A 19,383-nucleotide genomic window follows, 5' to 3' on the forward strand; every position below is an offset into this window, starting at 1 on the left:
ATGATCTAGGGTTCAGAGTGTGTGTGACTGGCCCACGTCATCCGGTTGACTTTCTGTTAAGGAATCTGGTTAGACTAAATTGATATTAGTATGATCATTAGACAGTCCAAACAAATAAAATTGTGAAAGTTACTCTTTACAACTCTTGCTTCTGTGCTCCCCAATCTAAAATTGCTAGGATCACCTCATGGAGGTTCAACCCCTTAATTGCTGCCCACTCATCAAGTAAAGGCTGTGCAATTCGGTCCAGATCTCCAGAGCACCTCCCCAGCTGCTGGCCTCCTTCCCCTTTTCCTGCCGATCGTTCTTTACTTGGGATGGCAGCACAAACACACAGCCTAAAAATGCTCCATCTGAAGCCTTCAGCCTTGCAATCTGAAGGGAGGGGTGTCTGTGCTGCGGTCCCAAAGAAAGAAGTGTGTTTGTGTGTGTGTGTGTGTGAGAGAGAGAGAGAGAGAGAAATCCGATCCAACCTCGGGGAGTTATCCAGAACTGGAAGCAATGTTCTTTCCGTGCCCCCCCCCTCAAACACATAGGTCCCTCACACACACACACACACCCAACCCTCCCAAGGCAGCCACATCTTTACTATCCTGCTTTACAGCTCCATCCTCCACTGGCACGTGCATCTATTAGGCCTCCTGACCCACCAGTCAATGTCACATGAGGCCTTAAAAGGCTAAAATGTTAACTATCTTTTCTTAACTGTCTTTGGTGAGAAGTCTTTTGTCCTAGCATCCATATAATCCAGAGGGAGGTGTCCCAATTATGATTTTAAGTTCTTCACTTTTTCCCCCCCAGCAAAAATGATTTCTGCAAAGCAGCTGGCTGACCTTGGCTACAAAACATTTTCGAGCTCCATGATGCTTCTTACTCTATATGGTGGCTACCTCCTGAGTAATGGTGTATATCAAGCATATCAGAGAAATAAGCGACTGAAGGAACAAGGGATAAATGCTGATGATGCTAAGCAATGAACACTCAACACCTCATAGTATGTGTAATAAATGGAAGACTGGTGTGCTTTATCAGAAACCTCTGGGATTTTCTGCCGTGAAGAATGGGAATTTCAAATTGTGTTGAAAAAGTGGAAATATCTGTTTGATTCTACAGTCATTTGATTCTTCGCTCAGTTTCTCTCAATCCTACAGTAGAAACTGTTAAGCAACTACATTAAAGATTTATTTACAGATAATTTACAATATGTTATTTCTTTCTGGCCTTAAAAAAACCCCCCTCAAATAGAATCGTTAGACCAGAGTAAGGTTTTCATTCTTACCCACTTCCTGTCCCAATTTTAAAACAATGTCTGTATCTCACATCTCAAACAAGTTGTTTCTTCTGGCATAGGGAATAGTTTAAGTAGCTCTTGAAAGATGTGAATTTCTTGGATGATTTATTCCCTGACCATTCTTCAGTTGATTATAGCTGGATTCTTCTATTCCATCAGTCCTTTAAATCTATGTGCTACCTAGCATGCAAATGGGTTTGCTATCCATTTCCATTGCACCAGAATAAAAATAAAAAGTAATGAAGAAAATTATATTTAAACAGTCTGAGAGCCAATATAGGATCATCATCCACAGCAGAACACCATGCTTAGGGTTAGATCAGCAATCATACCTACTGAGACACAAGCATGAGCTATTTGTTTTGCAAAGTCAAAATGATAAGTTGTTTTTCGTCACTGAATCTTAACAGCAAGCAATGTTACCAAGACTACAGTGAAAATTACCTTTTTCAATAAAACAAAATCCATAGATCCTATTCATCAAGGATTTTTTAATCACAGAGTAAACAATAATATAAAATGATAATTCGGGGGATTTCCAAAGCCCAAGTCCTATCAACACTTCCCCATCTTCCATCTTCTTTGAAGTACCATTGAATAAAAGGCAAGTGGGGGCGGGAGACCCATCCAGTCCCTGTGAGATAGCTATCGCATCCCAGCAGTATCATACAAGATTGAGGTTCGTCCAGGGTATCACTTTTCTTCTGAAAACATGGGAACGTTCACAACTTATCTTTATGGGACAATCACCAACAAACACTGGTCATCCCTATCTATAATACTATCGCTGAAAACTACTCATCTTGTTTTGTAATTTTTAAATGAACTCAAATCCAGAATTGGTAAGAAAAGCAGGATTGTGTAGGAAATCACAATGAAGGCTTTGGAGATGCTGTACCACTCAAGGAAAATAAATGCCAGCTTCATCTTTCTTATCACTCAGTAAGATGACATGAGGAAAAAAAATATTGGTCATTGATATGACATGCTCTAATAAGCAAACCGTTCACTCTATCTGTACCACAATCCCCAGGTTGTTTAGGTGTAGCCCAGTAGATCCTAGAAGAAATATGGATTGATAGATCGTTGTCCAAAAATTCTGGAATACCATAAAACAGAAAGAACCTGTTGGTGATCAAGCTTAACCCCCTCAAAAAACCCCACCGTGAAGCCTACTTTTTCTCTTACATATTTCAACAAACATTAAACACAAAATGGCTTATTTTTTAAAACGTTAAAGTTGAAAAAGGTTTTGCACTAGTAAACAGCTTCTTCATCCTGTGCAAAACTGCCTGTGTTGTCCTGTTTCAGATTCGCTGGAGTCTTTGGGAGTGGTGAGACAGTTGTTTAAAAATTTCTTGTAACTGGGCATTTCTAGATATTTGAATTTGGATTGTCGGGCAGCTGTCCCGTTTTTATTCTTCTGCCCACTGGTCACTAGTTACATGGCCATTGATTCGATTGTGATCATTGCTTGAAGTGTTAATAATTCCTTTTCTGTTGTTTGATGTCCCACCATCATCTTCAGAGCTGCTCTCCACATCACTGCGCTCATCTTTTGATACCTGATAAAAAGAAGCAGAAATATACCACAAATAAGGACTTTTAAAAAAATAGCTAAAACAAGTTCATATACGGTAGATACGTTCTTTAAATGGAATGGTTTAGACATTTAATTATGGAACTAAAGAATTAAAAAAAACACAGCACCAGGAAGCTAGACATCCTCAGAAATAAGCTTTCTTTGAGAGCAAGCGTTGCTCAAAAAATGATTTTTTTTTTGAGGGAGGCAGAATCATAGATGTACATGCTAGTTTAGATCATTCTATTATAGTGAACAGAGCAGATAGCATTAATTATAGCTAACAATCAAAATGTTAATATACTACTAATAAATGTACTACTAATAAAAATTAGCCTTAAAAAACTAAATAGATTTAATGTTCTTAAGAATATTTAAAGTATCAGCTTTAAAATAGCTGATACTAAAATTAAAGGCGTCAGATTGATCTGCCTAAGATACGGTGTTCCATAACCTGCCCGACAAAACATCTCAGATGAAAGAGAGGATACTCCATAATTTATCTTGAAAAAAAGCAGTATCATAAGAGAAGATAGGTAATTTCCAACCATTATTCTGAGTTGAACTTATCTCTTTCACTGTAGGGTATTCAAACAAAGTAATGGAAAAAATAGCCCATCTCCTGACACTTTTATCTTTTCCCATTTTTATATTAAGCAAGAGTCAATGAAAGAATCATGGGAACCGCAGAGCAATGTTGCCACAAAATAATCAGTTACAAAGCAAATGAGAAAAGACTGGCCTGAAACAGAGAACATATCTCAGCTTGCAATACAAAAAAAGCAAGTAGCTGTAGAACAATAAATAACAGTTGAAGAATTTGTTAAAGACAGTCTAGAACTACAGAAAAATATCTGATAGTATTTCTATTCTTATCATGTTTGTATTATCAGAATACCCTGGAGTACAATTTTTTATTAGATATACATGATCAGTTCAGAATCAACATGCATTAAATTGAGAAAGGAAAAAGAACTGAACATATCCACCAAATTTACCGTATTTTTCAGACTATAAATACTACCATATTTTTCGGGCCCTTTTTTTGTCCGCTTTTCACAAAAATGGGGGCATTTTTGCCTTGTCCCAGTCCTGCTGAAACTTGCAGAGTGCTGCTAGAAACTGAGGGAAGGCAAAAAAAGTCTCTGTTTTTGCAAAAAGTTTTTCACAAAAATGGGAGCATTTTTCAGCCCTGCTGAAGCCTGCAAAGTGCTGCTGGGGGCTGAGGGAAGGCAAAAAAAGCCTCTGTTTTTGCAAAAAGCGGCCTGTTTTTCCACAAAAATGGGGGTATTTTTGCCTTGTCCCAGCCCTGCTGAAACCTGCAGAATGCTGCTGGGGGCTGAGGGAAGGCAAAAAAGCCTCCGTTTTTGCGAAAAACAGGCTGTTTTTCACAAAAATGGGATGCGGGGGCAGGGCTTCGGGAGGCCAAAAATGGCTGTATTCTGTGTATAAGATGCACCAATATTTCCACACTCTTTTAGGGGGGGGGGAAAGGTGTGTCTTATACTCTGAAAAATGTGATAATTTAAAGCTGAACAGAAATATTCTGCAATAAATTCACAGCTGTCAAATTCACAAATCTGAAAATAATTTACATGATATTTAGCATGATCAGCTCCTGGCTGACCCTGGTGATGAAGAAGAAGGCTCTTCTTCTAATTCTCACTATAATATCACTTTGATAATTACTTTATCTCAAAGAAATTGCAAAAATGTGAATAACTGAGACAGTTAAGATAAACTATAACACACCAATACGGTATTTTGATATAATAAAGACAATCACAATAAAGACAATCACAATAAAGAGACCAAGGGAGACATTTAACTGAAATGGAAACGAATAGAAACATTATGCATGCCATTTATTTTCCTGAATATCATCTTCTATGAATGAATTTGATAGTCCCTATTGTAAATGGTGCCATATGATGTAAGAAAATGTAACCTGATAATAAAATTATAATGTCCGTTGTATCAAACATTGGAGGAAATAGGCTTTGCATTCCAAATCACTAAACTGATCCAAATATAGCAATGTTTCCCAGTATAGTAATTCAAAAGTGATTATCTTGCACTGAAAGAGGGAAAGAAAGCAGAATTCCATAAACCTCATAGTTTTAGCAGTTTGGATTGCCACAAGGTGGCAATATATCACTGCTGAAAGAAAAGGAAAAGCATTAATTGAGATTAATAAACCAGGCTGAACTGCTAAGATCCTAATGAGCCAACAATGATTTTATATTATCATTTGAACACTTGCCAAGGGCAGATATACCACTGACTTAGCAAGGCTAAGAAGGTTAGGATATGTTCAGACTAGCCTCACCCCTGATTATTGTCAGCCAGGTGTATGCACTTTGAACAGCCTAAGCAAGGCACATAAAAATCAGAATAAGGCCATACCAGTGGCAAGTTAATGATTGCGTAGGACAATTGGAGAGACCTACTTGAGACCTACTTAAATATCCTGCTCTTGCCTGACATTTCTTGCACAAAACAGAAAAAAATGGACTGTGATCGATTGTTAATTTATGAGTATTGGTTTCCTGAAGCAGCTGTAAGAAAGCTATTGGAAAATGCTTTAAAGCAGTGGTTCCCAAAGTGGGCGCTACCTCCCTCTGGGGGGCGGTGAGAAGGCTTAGGGGGGCGGTAAGAGGCCAGGGGGGCGGCAGGGGGGCGGCAAGAGGCAAAGGGGGCGGCAGAGGAGTGCTGGAGGTGGCCTTCTCTAGCGAGCTATTCAGAACACGTTTGCTCACTCACCCCCGCCCATCCAGAAGCTGCTCGATCGCTCGCTTCCCCCGCCCATCTGCACTATGCTAGCCCTGCCCACTCACTGATTGGCTGGCTCACCAATCGCCCCGCCCACCTCTAAGAGCCCTATCTAAACCCAGTTAACTTTTTTTCTGCTTGGGTTTCTATAGATAGGGCTCTTAGAGGTGGGCGGGACGATTGGTGAGGCAGCCAATCAGTGAGCGCAGGGCTAGCATAGTGCGGACAGGCAGGGGGAGCGAGTGATCAAAGGGAGGCCACTTTGCCTCCCTTCGCTCCCACTTTGTCTTGATGAGGTCGCTGCAGCTGCGGACGGACGGAGGTAGCCGGAGTGGTGGGGAAGCCCGGGGGGGGGGGCGGGTGAGCGAGAGAGCTGCCTGATCCTCCATTGCTCGCCCGCTCGCCCGCCCCCCCAGGCTTCCCCACCACTCCGGCTATCTCCGTCCGTCCGCAGCTGCAGCGACCTCATCAAGACAAGGTGGGAGGCGAATGGGCCTCGGTGCCCTGCCTGATCCTCCTTCGCTCGCTCGCTATTTTGCCTGCAGGGGGTGCCTCAGCGGAAGCCCTTTGCTAGCGCCCAGACCTCCTCTCCCCAGGGCGACAGCACATCCATGATCACCGTCCCAGTAACGCTGCGGCCGCTCGGCCTGCGAAGAGAGGGAGGGAGTAAGAGTGAAGGGTGAGAGAGAGCAGCAGGAGCTCTCTGCAGGGGCTCTGCATTCCCCCCCCACCGGAGCCTTCCCAGAGGAGGTGGGGCTGGGGAATGTGGGGCGGGGAGGCGCTGTCTGGGGTGGGACTAGATGACCTCTGGGGGTCCCAACCGGCCCTTCTGACTCTGGAGACCAGAAGCAAGCAAGCAAGCAAGCAAGCACACACACACACACACAGACACACACAGCAAAAGTGTCTGGTTTTGAATATAATCCTCCCTAGTGCTTGGGGAAAAAATAAGAGGAACATTTGGATATACATTTTGAATTAACTTGGAAAGAAAATTGCTAAAATCACTTTTAGTTGTGTTCTGCATTAAGAATTCATGCAGTAGCATTTCTTGTTGAATTAGCAGAGTAATGTTTACAACAGCCAGCTAAGATAGTTTTATCTGTCTTATAATGTCCGTGGGTAGAGGACTTAGGCCTAAGTGCAATGTTTGCCTGTGATTATATAATAAATTCACATCTTATACATTTGAATTAGATGTTATTCAATTCATGTTTAACCTATACTTGATATACTTGTATTCAATACATAAGGTGTTAATTATGTCAATGGAAGAGATAGGAAACTGCATTAGTGATATATATGTCAATGCGTTGTACTAAAAATGTTTAGTTTAAAGAAGTTATAAGGAATCACAAATATGAGTGTGGAAAATGTAATGTAGTTTGGATGACCCTTTGCATGAGTTGTATTGGGAAAAATAAATAATAATAATAATAATAATAATAATAATAATAATAATAATAATAATAATAATAATAATAATAATAATAATAATAATAATAATAATAATAATAATAATGGAAAGTCAGAAATAGAAATAGAAATCCAATCACTGACAAACACTGTCCGAGTATTCAGCACCGATATTTCAATGCAGTTTGGCATGGAAAAATGTGCCACTGTATCCATAAAAAGGGGCAAAATCACTACATGTGAGAGAATTGAAATGCCCAATGGCCAACTAATTAAATGCAACGAAAATGAAGCCTACAAATACTTAGGCATTTTGCAGTTGGATAACATCAAACATGGACAAGTAAAAAATATTGTCAGGAGAGAGTACACCAACAGAGTTAGGAAAATTTTGAAATCTAAATTAAATGGTGGAAATACAATCAAGGCCATAAATACCTGGGCAATACCAGTTATAAGATACACAGCTGGTATAGTTAACTGGACACAAGCTGATTTGGACATTTTGGACCGAAAAACAAGGAAACTAATGACAATGCACTACAGTTTACATCCACGTGGTGACACTGATAGACTATACCTGCCCCGAAAATCAGGTGGCAGAGGATTATTACAAGTGAAGCAAATAGTTGAAGAAGAAAAACATGCACTAGCTGATTATTTAAAAGAAAGTCAAGAACATCTATTAATCGAAGTAAAGAACAAAAATCTACTGAAGGCCCAACAGACGAAACAAGAATACAGAAAAGATGTGATAAAATCAAGAATGGAGAGTTGGCAGAACAAAGCCTTACATGGTCAATTTCTGGAAAAAATAAAAGATAAAGTGGACAGTGAAAAAACTTGGTTATGGTTAACAACAGGTACATTAAAGAAAGAAACAGAGTCACTAATCCTGGCTGCGCAAGAACAAGCTATCCGAACAAATGCCATTAAGGCCAAAATCGAAAAATCCTCTGATGATGCCAAATGCAGACTCTGCAAAGAAGTTGATGAAACTGTTGACCACATACTCAGCTGCTGTAAAAAAATCGCGCAGACTGATTATAAATTGCGGCACAATTCAGTAACACAAATGATCCACTGGAATTTGTGCAAAAATTATAATATTAAAACAACAACAAACTGGTGGGAACATAAGCCTGAAAAAGTCACCGAAAATCAGATGGTCAAGATCCTGTGGGATTTTCATATACAAACAGACAAAGTACTAGCGCATAACACACCAGACATCACACTGGTTGAGAAAAAGAAGGTTACAATCATAGACATCGCAATACCAGGTGATAGCAGAGTTGAGGAGAAGGAACATGAAAAAGTCGCGAAATACCAGGACTTAAAAATTGAAATCCAACGATTATGGCACAAACCAGCAGTGGTAATTCCAGTGGTAATCGGCACACTGGGTGCTATTCCAAAAGCACTGGAATTACATTTAAAACAGTTAAAACTTGACAAAATCACCATCAGTCAAATGCAAAAAGCTGCACTGCTTGGATCTGCACGTATATTACGAAAATACGTTACGACGTCCTAGGCCCCTGGGTGGGGCCCGACTAGTAATCAATGCCAAATCCGGCGAATCAACTGGCCGCTGTGATACAATCGTATAATAATAATAATAATAATAATAATAATAATAATAATAATAATAATAAATGATTCCCCAAAGAGGTAAAAGGCTACATTTTGCTAGAGCTATTCTTCCAAACTGTTGAGGAAGGGGATTGGACTCCATTGTCTATATTTCCCTTTCCATCCCCATGGTTTAGTGAAAATTATAACCCAAGAACATATAGATCTGTTAAAATGTTCCCATTCTCAATTTCCATATTGGGAATCCCTAGGTACCATGCAATAATCTCATCAAATAATTCAAGCAAATGTTGGTGACATTGAGCTGAAGCCAAAGTTCAAGAAATTGTACCAAGAGTTTTAGTTACAGAAAGAAATTTCTGATCGCTATCCTGCACTATGGACAGTGGTTAAGCTCCTTGTTGCATTTCCAACATCATATTTGGTGGAACATGGCTTCAGTGTGGTCTCCAAGCAAAGAAATCGACTCCAGATTACTGAACATGGTGATTTAAGACTCCTGCTAAGTGACTTAAAACAAGACATTGGGAAACTGGTATCACTTCATCAAGCCATCCATCACATTAAGAATTTACTGAACAGTGAAGTAGTTACTAAAGTTTACTGAGTTTACTAAGTTACTAGTTATTAAGGTTCTTGATAAATGACTATCAGACTTTGAAAACCTGGTATCACTGGATCATGTTCAACAATTTTGTTGAATTAACTAACTACAAAGGTTTTTAAATTGGATTTTGAATAAATGTGCAATTAATTGTTACAGTTTTGAATTTTACTGTTACTATCTTTATTCCTTCATGCAAACCACCCAGTCACATGACTCCCCCAGCCACGCCCACAGAACCGGTCGTAAAAAAATTTGAATTCCACCACTGGGTGGGGGGCACTGAGGATCAGTTTGTAGCACCAAGTGGACTGAAAAAGTTTGGGAACCACTGCTTTAAAGCATTTATATTCTGCATTTCTGTGCCAATTCCAATTACAAGTTGTTCCAATTTTAACTTTTAAATGCCATGTTCCCTTGGTCCTATGTGCTGAGGGCATTATGACAGGTTCCCACGCCTTGTTATATCATCAGGGGGAGACCTGGAATTGTGGGCCCTATACAACCCGTTTGATAAAATCTCATCTTCCCAAGATGAACAAAAGTATTATTTTGAGAAGCAATGAGATGACTAGGATTTTATATTTTGCACATTGTAGTTTTTCATCATAAAGCTTATGTGATCTAAAATAAAATATTTTAACATTTTATTGTGCCTGGCCTTCCTAATTACTTTTTTTAACTTTAAAAAGAAAAGATTTATTAAATAAAAATAAATTTAAAATCAATACAAGTAGTAGTTACAGAGGTGAATAATACTGAAGATTATAACTTCCTAGTTTAAGCTTTGATTTTCCTTCAAGCGGCTTTCAGAATAATAACAATTTAAAAGAGATGTGTGAAGCAGTTTCCACTTGACATTAGGCAGCTCTAAGATTTAATTTCTGATGATAGCATTTAAAGCTCGGAAGGGGTGGGAAAGGCAGCCCTCCCCATTTCCCTTACAACTGTAGCAGAGATGGCACTTACATAAAAAAGAGAGACAGCTTCAGTCTGGTACAGAGAAAAGGAATGAAAGAGGATGGAGATTACAGGGAAGAGTCCACTCCTGACTAGGAACCTGATCAGAAGAGAAAACCAAAGAGAAGAGAACACCCCCCCCCCCAACTTGGAAATTATTTGTAGCCATTCAGCAGAAATACACACATACACTTTTAAATTAGTAACTATGAAATAAAATTAGAGAAAGCAAAATAGGAAGATACAAACAAAAGATGAAGATAATTTGAATACACAGTACAGAAAAATCATCCAAACATAAACAAAATGTTCTTTTGAAAAATAAATGCATAATATTGGAATAGAATTATATGTATTTGTAGAAATATTGGTTTCTGAGACTATAGTCCAACACTCTAATCATAAGTCATTTAGATTCCTGTATTAAATGATGAATTCAATGATTATAAATTGTACAATCCCTTTCCCACATTACAAAAAAGTCCTGTCCTACATTACATCAGATGCTTAAAGCTTTTTTTGTGCCATGTATAGCTAAACCACCTCTCTACTGCATCAGGAGATTTGATGTACAAAACTCCATTCTCTTTAATCTCACTTATTTTTTTTTATTTTTTTTGGAATATATTTTTATTTTTACATTTTAAACAATGCAGTACCGCGAAGTCGAAGTGACCATACATTCACATTATATACAGTTAGTCTCAAGCATTAACAATTAGCCTACTTAATACATTGTCTATCCTTATGTCCAATCACAATATATAGAGTTTGTTCCAGTCTTGTCACCTTGTCTTATACCCATCATAAAATCTGTTCCAGACTTCAAAATATTCTGATTCCCCTTTATTTTTAAGTTCAAGGGTGAACCTATCTGCTTCCGCACAGGCCAACACTTTTCTGATTATATCTAGCTCTGATGGTGCATTTTTTCCCCAATATTGTGCATAAGTTATGCGCGCCGTAAGTACATGTATAATTAGATAAAGTGTATCTTTCTTAAACCCCTCCGGTATTATACCTAGGAGAAATTTTTCTGGTTTAAACAAGATTTGGTCTCCCACCATTTATTCTAACCATGATTGAATCATTTTCCAATATTTGTTTGCCTCATTGCACGTCCACCACATATGATAAAAAGTGCCTGGTGTTTTTTTACACTTCCAACAATTTGGGGCCAGATTTTTAAACACTTTGGAGAGCCGTGCTGGAGGGAGATGCCATCTGTAGAACATCTTATAAATATTTTCTTTATACGCCATAGCTATTGTTAGTTTCTGATTAAGTAGCCAAAGTTTTTCCCACTTAGCCAATTCCAATTATAACCGAATTTTTTCACCCAGGCGACCATAGTTTCTTTGACATGTTCCTCCTCTAGCTTATACTCCAACAAAAATTAATACAAAACTTTGATCAGCCTGTTTTCTGTCTGTATCAAAAGTTTATCTAATATTGTGTAATCTTTGGCAATACCTTCCTTCTTCCTATCCTGTGCAAACCTTGATTGTATCTGTAAGTAGGACCACCATTCTACTTGTACCCCTTGTGATGCCAATTCTAATCTAGTTTTGATCTCCCCCTGTCTGTTCAATAACTCTTTATATGTAACTATATTTTCCATATTAATTAAATTTGGGTATATGTATGCTTCCATCGTAGATAAGCAAATGGGTGTTTTGGTATAGTGGTCGTGTTTAATTTTGTTCCATATTAATAACAGGGACTGTCTGATATAGTGTCTATTGAAATATTTGTGTGCAGATCCTTTTTCATACCAAAGGAAGGCATGCCATCCTACTTGGAGGTCATGACCTTCCAATTTGAGTAATCTTTTATTTCTCAACATTATCCATTCTTTTAACCATGTTAGAGTGGCCGCAGTATAATAAAGTTCCCAATCTGGTATGCCAAATCCTCCTTTTTCCTTAGTGTCTTGCATAGCCTTGAGTTTTATTCTTGGTTTTCTTCCCTGCCAAATAAATTTCAAAACCAATTGATTCAAATACTTAAAAAACCCTTTTTCTAATTTAATGGGAATATTCTGAAATAGGAAAAGAAATTTTGGTAATACATTCATTTTTATGACTGCAATCCTACCCATCAAGGACAATTGTAGGTTTTCCACCATTCTAACTCTTTCTTAGTTTTATTGATCAAATTAGTATAGTTATCTTCTTTGATGGACACATACCTCGCAGATAAATGTATACCTAGATATTTGACTTTTTTGACAGTTTAGATACCCAATTTCTTCCTTAACTCCCCTTTCGTTTTTGATGTCATATTTTTAATCAGCATTTTAGTCTGTCATATTTATCTTTAAACCCACTACTTTCCCATACTCTGTCAATTCCTCAATAAGTTTCATACCATATTTTATAGGATCCTCTAACCACAAACACTAGATCATCTGCAAAAGCCTGTAATTTAAATTGTTCCTTTTAATTTCTAGTCTCTTTGTCTGTTCCTCTTTACGTACATTCCTGGCTAAAACTTCTAAGGTTAATATAAACAGCAGCGGGGATAGAGGACAACCTTGTCTTGTACCGTTCTGGATTGCTATACTTTGCGTTAATTCACCATTTATTACCGTGTTTCCCCGAAAATACGCCAGGGGCTTATTTTCTTTTGCCCCACGAAATATGCCCTTGGGTTTATTATCAGGGAGGGCTTATTGTTTTGGGGCTGCCGGGCGGCTGCTCCCTTGTGAACTGGCTCCCGAAGAGCCGGGCACAGCCTCAGCGGCGAAGCAGCCATGAGGTAACCATGCTCACGAGCAGCCGCCCGGCAAATCCCCTCTCCAGCCGGGAAGAGCGCCATTCACTGACCTAGGGGGTAATCCCTAAGGTGCCAAGCCATGTGGCGCTCTGCCCGCCCTCCAGCTCCCGCGGCTTGGCACATTCGGGATACCCCCTAGGTCAGTGCATGGAGCTCTGCCCGGCTGGAGAAGTGGGTTGCACGAGCGCCTGTTCCGCCCGCAGCCTCACCAAGCCCTTGCGCAGCTCTCCCAGGCCACCGCCGCTGGCTGCTGCTGCCCGCCGCCCCCCGCCGCCGCCCCGCTCCGTGCAACTTCAAAACTCGGGGCCGAGTCTTTCAGCATCGGCCGCTCTAGGAGTGCTCTCTATGGTGGGCTGGCTGCCGGACAGAGAGTCTTCCAAAATCTCATTAGTTCAACTCGCGAGTTTTTTTTAACAAGGGGATTCAATGAGCGAAAGGGCGAGGAACGCAACAGAGCTGTCAGTCTCTGGTAGCGCTAGGACATGCGTCTCGCTTCTCCCCCCCCCACCTCTCCCCCCTCACTAAAGGGACGGCAGGAGAGGGAACCAGCCAGGCTGCCTTTATCATTGGGGCGAGGTGGGCGGTGTTGGGCTGTGAGGTACACCTCTTATCTTTCCAGCTTCATCACGTTCCTTGCCCTTTCGCCCATTGAATCCCCTTGTAGGAAAACCTCGCGAGTTGAACTAATGAGATTTTTTTTACAAGGGGATTCAATGGGCGAAAGGGCGAGGAACGCGATGAAGCTGGAAAGAGGTGCGCATCGCAGCCCAACACCGCCCACCTCGCCCCAATGATAAAGGCAGCCTGGCTGGTTCCCTCTCCTGCTGTCCCTTTAGTGAGGGGGGAGAGGTGGGGGGGGAGAAGCGAGACGCGTGTCCTAGCGCTACCAGAGACTGACAGCTCTGTTGCGTTCCTCGCCCTTTCGCTCATTGAATCCCCTTGTAAAATAAGATCTCACGAGTTGAACTAATGAGATTTTTTTACAAGGGGATTCAATCAGCGAAAGGGCGAGGAACACGACGGAGCTGGAAAGGTAGGAGGCGTGCCTCGCTTCTCCCCCCCACCCCACCTGCCGCCCCTCGTTAAAGGGACGGCGGGGAAAGGAACCAGGCAGGCTGCCTTTACCATTGGGGCAAAGTGGGCGGTGTTGGGCCGCGGGGCGTGCCTCCTACCTTTCTAGCTTTGTTGCATTCCTCGACATTATATTCAGGGAAGCCCCTGGTAAAAAAAAAAAACTTATCGCGATTTCAAGATGTTTGATTGAACTCGTGAGAAGTTTTTTTTTTCACCAGCCGCTTCCCTGAGCACAATGGCGAGGAACGCGAGGAAGGGAACCAGGCAGGCTGCCTTTGCCGTTGGGGTGGGCGGTGTTTTTTTGCACGAGAAGGAACAGGCAGGAGGGGGTGATCACATTGCTGGCCTGCCGCTGTTTTTGCGGCGAGCCCTCTTTTTGCCCCGGAAGCTGTACCGGTAGGTGGTACAGTGTTAATGGCGGGGACTGGGGGCGGGCTTATTTTCAGGGCAGGGCGTATTGTGGCGCATGCTCTGAAAAGCCCGATTGGGCTTATTAGCAGGGCGTGGCTTATTTTCGGGGAAACACGGTATTACTTTAGCTTTTTGATTTGTATATATTGCTCTAATCGTGTTTATAAATTTATCCCCAAATTCCATGTGTTCCAATTGTTGATGCAAAAATTCCCAGTTCACAATATCAAATGCCTTTTGGGCATCGAGAAAAAATAGTGCAACCTGTTTTTCATTATGCACTTCATAATATTCGAGAATGTTCAGCATAATTCTCATATTGTTTTTAATTTGTCTTCTGGGGAGGAATCCATTTTGATCTGTGTGGATGAATGATGTAAGGAATTTTTTCAACCGTTCTGCTATTATTAGAGCAAAAAATTTGTAGTCTGCATTTAGCAGTGAGATTGGTCTGTAATTTTGTATAAACATCTGGTCTGTGTCCACCTTAGGTAATAATACAATATTAGCCTCCATCCATGATAATGGTGTCTTCGCCTCTTTCAACACAGCATTATAAACTTCCAACAGCATTGGAACAAGCATATCCTGGAATTCTTTATATATTTCCGCTGGCAGTCCATCTGGCCCTGCAGCTTTATTATTCTTTTGTCTTTGTATGGCCTCAATTATCTCTGATGTTTTAATTTCTTCATTGAGCATATCTTTTATTTCCTCTGGTATCTTTGGCAGATCTGACTTTTCCAGATATTGTAGTATTCGTTCCTTTGTATAGTCTTGGTGTTGGTGTCTATATAATTGTTCATAGAACTCTTGGGTAATCCTTTTCTTTTCCTCTAGTTGATAACAGATCTCACCTTTTTCATCTTGTAATTTATTGATCCAATTCTCTTGCTTCTGCTTCCTCAGCCTATAGGATAGCCACTGCCATTTATTGATCTCAGGAGAAAAGAAGTAAAACTACATTGTCTCAAGGAGCTGTCTCCAAAGCAAGCAATTTTACAGCTTGCAGATGTAAAGAATCTCATTTTTAACAGCAACACTGCATACACAGACCTGAAATAGTCACTATACAAAGGGAAGGAGGGTTCAGTAGCAAGATGTTTTGGTTTGTTTATCAGAAGCTTTATTTCCCTCTTGTATTCAGACGTAAACTAAGTGTGATTTAGATATTCTCATGGCACAAATTCCTGAGAGATTATCTTGAAATGAGAAATGTAGTTTTTAAATAGGCGGTTCTTACATAATGCTTCAATAAACTGCACTGTGTTTATTATTATGGAGATAATATTTCTCTTTTCTCGTGAAAGCTTTTGAAAAATATTTTCTTTTCCTTGTAAATTAGCAGTTATGGTCCTAAACCTGTCTCATCAGCAAGTAGATGAAGTTTTCAGATTAACTCTAAATCTCTTCATTTTTTTAATAATTAGAAGCATGAAAGAGAATAATTAATCTGGAAGAATTCTTTTTATATAAAAGCAAAAACTTCACACAAGATAAGCATGCATTGTGACTTTTCAGTAAGAGTCCCCTCCCACCCCTGATAGTATAAAATCTGAATTTAGGACATTTTTGCCATGTAATCTTCATTTTTAAAAAATTCGATCGTGGCAGCCGTTTGGCATGATAGCAATAGCACTTAGATTTATATACCGCTTCACAATGCTTTACAGCCCTCTCTATGCTGTTTACAGAGTCAGCTTAATTCCCCCAACAATCTGAGTCCTCATTTTACTCATCTCGGAAGGATGGAAGGTTGAGTCAACCTTGAGGATCGAACTCCCAGAGTGAGCGGTGAGTTAGCCTGCAGTACTGCATTCTAAGCATTTCACCATCACGGCTCTACATGATGTCCCATGTATAGTTTGTGGTTTCACAGTATGACGCCTTGGAGCTTGTTTTTCACAATCATTATTTTAAAAGCTTGGTTTGAAAATATGTAAGAATCCAAAGGGGAAGGGGGAATCGATAAGCATTGTTTCCAAGCAAAAGACATAGCTTCAGTGACTCGCATAACCCAGCATGGGTTTGTAACTCTCTTTCTATCAGCGCAACTTGTTCTATCTAGATAATTGATGCTACAGAAAACATCAGGTACTCCAATTACATAAGTTTGCCTTATATTAACTCAACTTTACACAGACCTCTAAGCACGCAAGCAGAAGTGGCATCTTTCCCTTTCCAAGGAGTGACCACTAGGATTGCATTTCCAAAAATGAAACAGAGAGAATGTAGCAAGGAGTTCAGGGATAGCTGAAGGAGTCTCATCCCCATTCACATGAAGTTGGCCATAGCCTGCATCTGGTGGGCTTGGCCCAGAATAGGAATAAAATATCACCAGTTATCATTCTTTTACACAATGTTTGGAGGACAGCTGATTCAATTCCAGATTATTTTAAAAAAACTGAATTACTCAATATTTCCAGACTGGAATGGTTTCATAAGCAAGTGCCTATATATTTTATATGTTATTTATATTTCATAATACATTAATGAATGAGGAATCCTTCCCCATGATCACACCCTTGCAACCACGTATTTCTACCTTTCCTGCCCCCCATTTCCTTTCCTAGTACAATAAAGTACTGTGAAAACCAGGTATTTTTAATAAACTCAACTTGAGTCCCACACACGACTAAAAGGCATGAAAAACTGATCTGACTTGCAAAGTCAAAGTCAAAGATCTAGCTGACCCTGATGATCTCAAAAAACAAATAAATGTACAAACCCTACAAGTTGAACCTTGTTTACATTTGGATGAAAGACTGTCAGGAAATGTCAATACTAAAGGCTAATATGGGAAGTTGAAAAAAAATATGGAAGAAAGCTGTGGCAGACCATTTCCATTGTGTTGTCAAGAAAACAATATTAATGAACCTAATAGTACAGAGTGTAATTAACGTATGCATTATAGTATAATTTAGGATGGCAACCTTCAGTGAGGTGGCAACCCTCTTTCTTCAGAGTGATCGACTCAAAAGACATTGTGAAGAAAATGAAAGCCATACTCATTTTTGTGGTAATGAAATTAGTCATGCATACCTTTCCTCGTGCCATAGCTTTGTAGGCAATGCGAATGATGAAGTAGGACCAGTAGATATGTAATACTTGTATTGTTAAGAGAAGGCTATTGAACAACCACCAGGATGGGTAGGGGCCAATTAGTTCCCAGCTTTCAAACATAGTAGTATTCAGTATCCTAGAAATCAAACAAGAAGAGGTTTGCATTCGTTGTCTTATTCTGAACTTTAACAAGAACCAAATTCTAGACAAATTCTAGAAACCAGTTATCTAAATCAGCGGAAACTTCTCTCCCATAAAAAAGAGTGAAAATGCTTCAAATCTCAGCAGGTAACTCTGAAGAGATACAGGTTTTCTCTCCACTTTGTTTTTCCCCACAGTAATCTGGTGAATTGCTTACCAATTTCTTAGATAAGAACAGTGAAAATGGCCTGATTTATTTCGTTAAATGATTTTCAGGATTTGGAAGTCATAAGTCTCACAGAATTAGAAAAGTTGTTCAAGATAGGTAACTATGCAAATCTTTTAAATAAATAAATAAAAATGTCTGATCAACCTATAGTAGGCTTGCCGTTGCCTAGATAGCTTCAAAAAGAGCCACACAGAAAATTGAAGAGGAAGCTAATGGAGTCAACTTCCTTTTGTAGAGGGAGCTCGCGAGTCTTGGCAGCTCCTCTCCTGCCAGTCTTCACTAACTACGTTTGCCTTCTGATTTTTTTTTGAGGAGAGACCTTTTTGCCAGGAGAGGGAAACATTAGCCCATTCTTTGCAATCTAAGGAGAACCATATGGTATTGCAAAATACATAGCAAAAGAATAGCAGAGCTACTTCCCAGTGGTAATGTAAGATAAACGGACTCCATTAGGAAATCGGGGGATTAAAATAAGGGTAGTGAAAATGTTAAAAATTCACTGCTTTCCTACCATCCACTAATGGTTTGCTTAGTGATATAGCAAATAATATGGCCTAATCATTAAGACTGGCACACATAGTAAAAAAACGAAGTCCTTATATGCAAATACCAGAGTTCCAAAAAAATTAACTAGGCAACAGAATCACAGTGCACTCCTTTCTAAACTCAAGGAGAAGATTATCATCGGAACTGAATATTGAGGACATATTTCGCTTCAAACTAAAATATAACTATCTTGGGCACGAAGCAGCTCTTCCAAGGATTCAGTGCAACTTTATTGCCTGAGGAGTTCTCATCTATCCTGATTTAAATAGGAGGCAGGAATGTTAGGTATGTTGATCAAAACTAAAAAGCAACAACAACAACAACAACTGAGTCAATTTTGATCCATCTACATGTAAATTTAATTACTCCTCAGATCAGCATTTTTCTTGAGGAGCAAATATTATTCAGTGGAGCATGGGGTGCCTTGTGAGAGTTCCTGGGAGGCCTAGTGCAGGCTAGGCCCAGAGTTCAGCACTGCCCCAGTTCATACATTGCTGTTCTTATGGAGAGCATGTAGTGCCATCCCAGAGTGGGCACCATTTTAGAGTGGCCACAATTCATTTCCCAATGGCGCCTGTTTCTAAGACAGTGCCATGCAGTCTCTGTACTGTATCCAGAGGCAGATCAATTGCTTCCCGTAGATCTATGGAAAAAGTAAGTGGACTGAGCCATGATGGGGGTGGATGGGGAGGAGAGCAAAGGACCCAGCAGGGTAGGAAACAAGCCCAAGGCCTGAGGCTATCCTGTCAACAAACCATATTCAATTAATTCAGGAATTAGTAACCTTCACAGGTCCTACATGCCCCTAGGTAATAGTATAAAGCTATTATAATTTTCTGTAAATGATGAAAAGATAATATTAGTAATGTTTATGATTTGTGGAATAAGGAATTGGAATATTCAGTTCCAAAATCAATGGG

At 39.8% G+C, this 19,383-nt stretch overlaps 1 protein-coding gene across 1 annotated transcript in view; it reads right to left on the bottom strand.

Annotated features, from left to right (window-relative positions):
- Positions 1 to 1,762: 1,762 nt before the first annotated feature.
- CERS5 (ceramide synthase 5) overlaps positions 1,763 to 19,383 on the bottom strand; it is a 48,326-nt gene continuing 30,705 nt past the window's right edge. The window contains exons 9-10 of the mRNA XM_081944143.1: positions 17,527 to 17,683; positions 1,763 to 2,856 (exon numbers count right to left, since the gene is read on the bottom strand). Of these exons, the coding sequence (XP_081800269.1) occupies positions 2,707 to 2,856; positions 17,527 to 17,683 (307 nt within the window). The 3' untranslated portion in view covers positions 1,763 to 2,706. The remainder of the gene's footprint in view (positions 2,857 to 17,526; positions 17,684 to 19,383) is intronic.

Source organism: Natrix helvetica (genome assembly GCF_964273705.1).
Source record: "Natrix helvetica genome assembly, chromosome: 1".
Classification (NCBI taxonomy): domain Eukaryota; kingdom Metazoa; phylum Chordata; class Lepidosauria; order Squamata; family Natricidae; genus Natrix; species Natrix helvetica.